At 65.5% G+C, this 2,284-nt stretch overlaps 1 protein-coding gene across 1 annotated transcript in view; it reads left to right on the top strand.

Annotated features, from left to right (window-relative positions):
* Positions 1-1,530, top strand: part of ARSL (arylsulfatase L) — a 28,321-nt gene extending 26,791 nt beyond the window's left edge. Inside the window, exons 7-8 of the mRNA XM_045285445.1 lie at positions 354-475; positions 834-1,530. Of these exons, the coding sequence (XP_045141380.1) occupies positions 354-475; positions 834-1,192 (481 nt within the window). The 3' untranslated portion in view covers positions 1,193-1,530. The remainder of the gene's footprint in view (positions 1-353; positions 476-833) is intronic.
* The last annotated feature ends 754 nt before the right edge of the window (positions 1,531-2,284 follow it).

Below are 2,284 nucleotides of genomic sequence, written 5' to 3'. Positions count from 1 at the left end.
AGACTGACCGCCTGGGAGACCCCCAGGGGCAGCTCCGCCCCGTCCTGCAGGGTCGCCGTGAGTCGGCGTCCACTCTGTACCAGTGAGTTTTAGTCCACAGAAGCAGACGGCCTCATCTTTCTCCCTCGGAGCAGAGCGTGGGTTTGAACCAACAGCCTTGTGTGCGGCAGGCGGACCCCAAACCCACGGTGCCACCAAGGTCTCTTTCCCACAGACCTGAGTGGGGGACACTGCCGTCCATCTCGCAGTGGAGGCTCACACGCTCCCGAGCGAGCGGGCCAGGGCCCAGCGCTGTCTGCCACAGGTGCCGGCAGCGCATCCGCCTAACCCTGAGTGCCCACTGCTGCCCACAGGGTGCTGGATGGCCGGGACCTCATGCCTCTGCTGCGGGGGGACGCGGCGCACTCGGAGCACGAGTTTCTGATGCATTACTGCGAGCACGTCCTGCACGCCGCCCGCTGGCACCAGAGGAGCCGTGAGTGGGGGCTGGCCGGGGACCCCCAGGGAGGGCCCCAGGACCAGGGCTACCGAGGGGCGGCCTCGTGTCCATTCACGTCACTTTGGACGCTGACTTTCTCCCCTCCCGGGGTCATGTGTTAGGATCCTGGGGGCTCAGGAGATGAGGCAGAGGCTGCTGACCGCAAGGTCAGCAGTTCAAACCCACCAGCCGCTCCAAGCGAGAACAATGAGGCTGTCGGCTGCTGTCAAGAAGCAAGCTCTTTAATGCAAGTCGGTTGGGGGTGCTGCCTCCCCTCCAGGCTGCAGTGAGGGTTGGCAGCGGCCAGCCTCGGCCGGGCGCCTCCTCCTCACCCCCTCTCTGCTGTCCCGCCCAGGAGGTGCCCTCTGGAAGGTCCACTTTGTGACGCCCAACTTCCACCCGGAGGGCGCCGGCGCCTGCTACGACCGAGCGGTGTGTCCCTGCTCCCCGCCGGGGGTCACCCGGCACGACCCGCCCCTGCTCTTCGACCTGTCTCGAGACCCCGCGGAGGCCCGGGCCCTCACGCCGGCCACCGAGCCCTCCTTCCGGCGGGTGGTGGAGCGCGTGGCCCAGGCGGTGCGGGAGCACCAGCGGACGCTCAGCCCGGTCCCCCTGCAGCTGGACGGGACGAGCAACGTGTGGAAGCCCTGGCTGCAGCCCTGCTGCGGCCTCTTCCCCTTCTGCCGCTGCCCCGGCCCCGAGCACCCGCAGTGACGGCCGCCCCTACTCCGCAAAGCCTGCAGAAGCCAAGCCCCCCCTGACCAAAGTCCACTGCCAAGGAGACCCGTCTCACCCTGGACGGCGGGACAACGGCCCCCGGGATTCCCAGCCCGAGCAACGGTCACTGGGAGGGCAGTGGGTTCCCTGGGCAGCCTCGCCGGTCACCGCTGAGCGCTTTAAGCGCAGCGCCACCGGGGAAGCTCTCTTTTCTTTTGGGTCAGTCATGTCCTCGCGGTTCCTCCGGTAGCGTTTCCTTCCTACCTGAGCCCTTGGAACCAGCTCCCTCCTCCCTCCTCCACCCTCGTGAACCCCTAATAAGTTATCAGTTCTTATTCTTTGCATCTCTTACCCCGTCTGCTCCCCGCCACCTGCACCCACATTTCTGTTCATCCGTGGGTCGGGGTGGGGGCTGTACGGCGGTCATTGCCATCGGTTCCCCCTTTGTCTCCCCACCTCCCCTGCCCTCCTGGCATCGCTAGGATCATGATCATGGTCGTTCCTGGGCGGTTTCTCTGCCCTGGACCCCGCGGGCCGAGAGCCTTATCTGGACGGTGCACGTGCTCCGTCCCGCCGGCTTTGTGCGCTGGGACTCGGTCTCGGCACTGGGGGTGGAGGAGGCATTAAAGAGCTGGGGGGATGTGGGGTCTCCAGTGCTGTGCTGCACCCTGCCGGGCTCCACCCTTTCTGGGGACCCTGCTGTGCGGGGATGCTCCATTCCCTGCAGATGGGCTTGGGGTCTCCACGGTGACCCCCTCGTTCACATCCATAGGACAGTGGGGTCTTCCGATGCCTGGTCCCTCTGACATGTCGTGTCGCACAGGCTGGCCTGCTTCTTCCAGGTGGGCTTTGTTGCTTCCCTGCTAGCCGGCCGCTTGTTGACCTCCAGGCCTTTAAGGCCCCAGACGCTGTATCTTCCGATAGCCGGGCACCCTTGGCTTCCTTCACCACGTTTGCTTGTGCACCCCTTTGTCTTCAGCGGTTGTGTCGGGAAGGTGAGCATCGCAGAAGGCCGGGTGATCAGAACAAAGTGTTCTTGCATTGAGGGAGGGCTTGATTAAGGCCCAGTGTCCCTCGCTCCACTGCAGC

Source organism: Echinops telfairi, unplaced genomic scaffold (assembly GCF_000313985.2).
Source record: "Echinops telfairi isolate 266 unplaced genomic scaffold, ASM31398v2 ScPeMD7_7471;HRSCAF=8509, whole genome shotgun sequence".
NCBI classification, from domain to species: Eukaryota; Metazoa; Chordata; class Mammalia; order Afrosoricida; family Tenrecidae; genus Echinops; species Echinops telfairi.
Note: the sequence above shows the minus strand (reverse complement) of the source record. Positions and strands in the feature narration are given on the sequence as shown.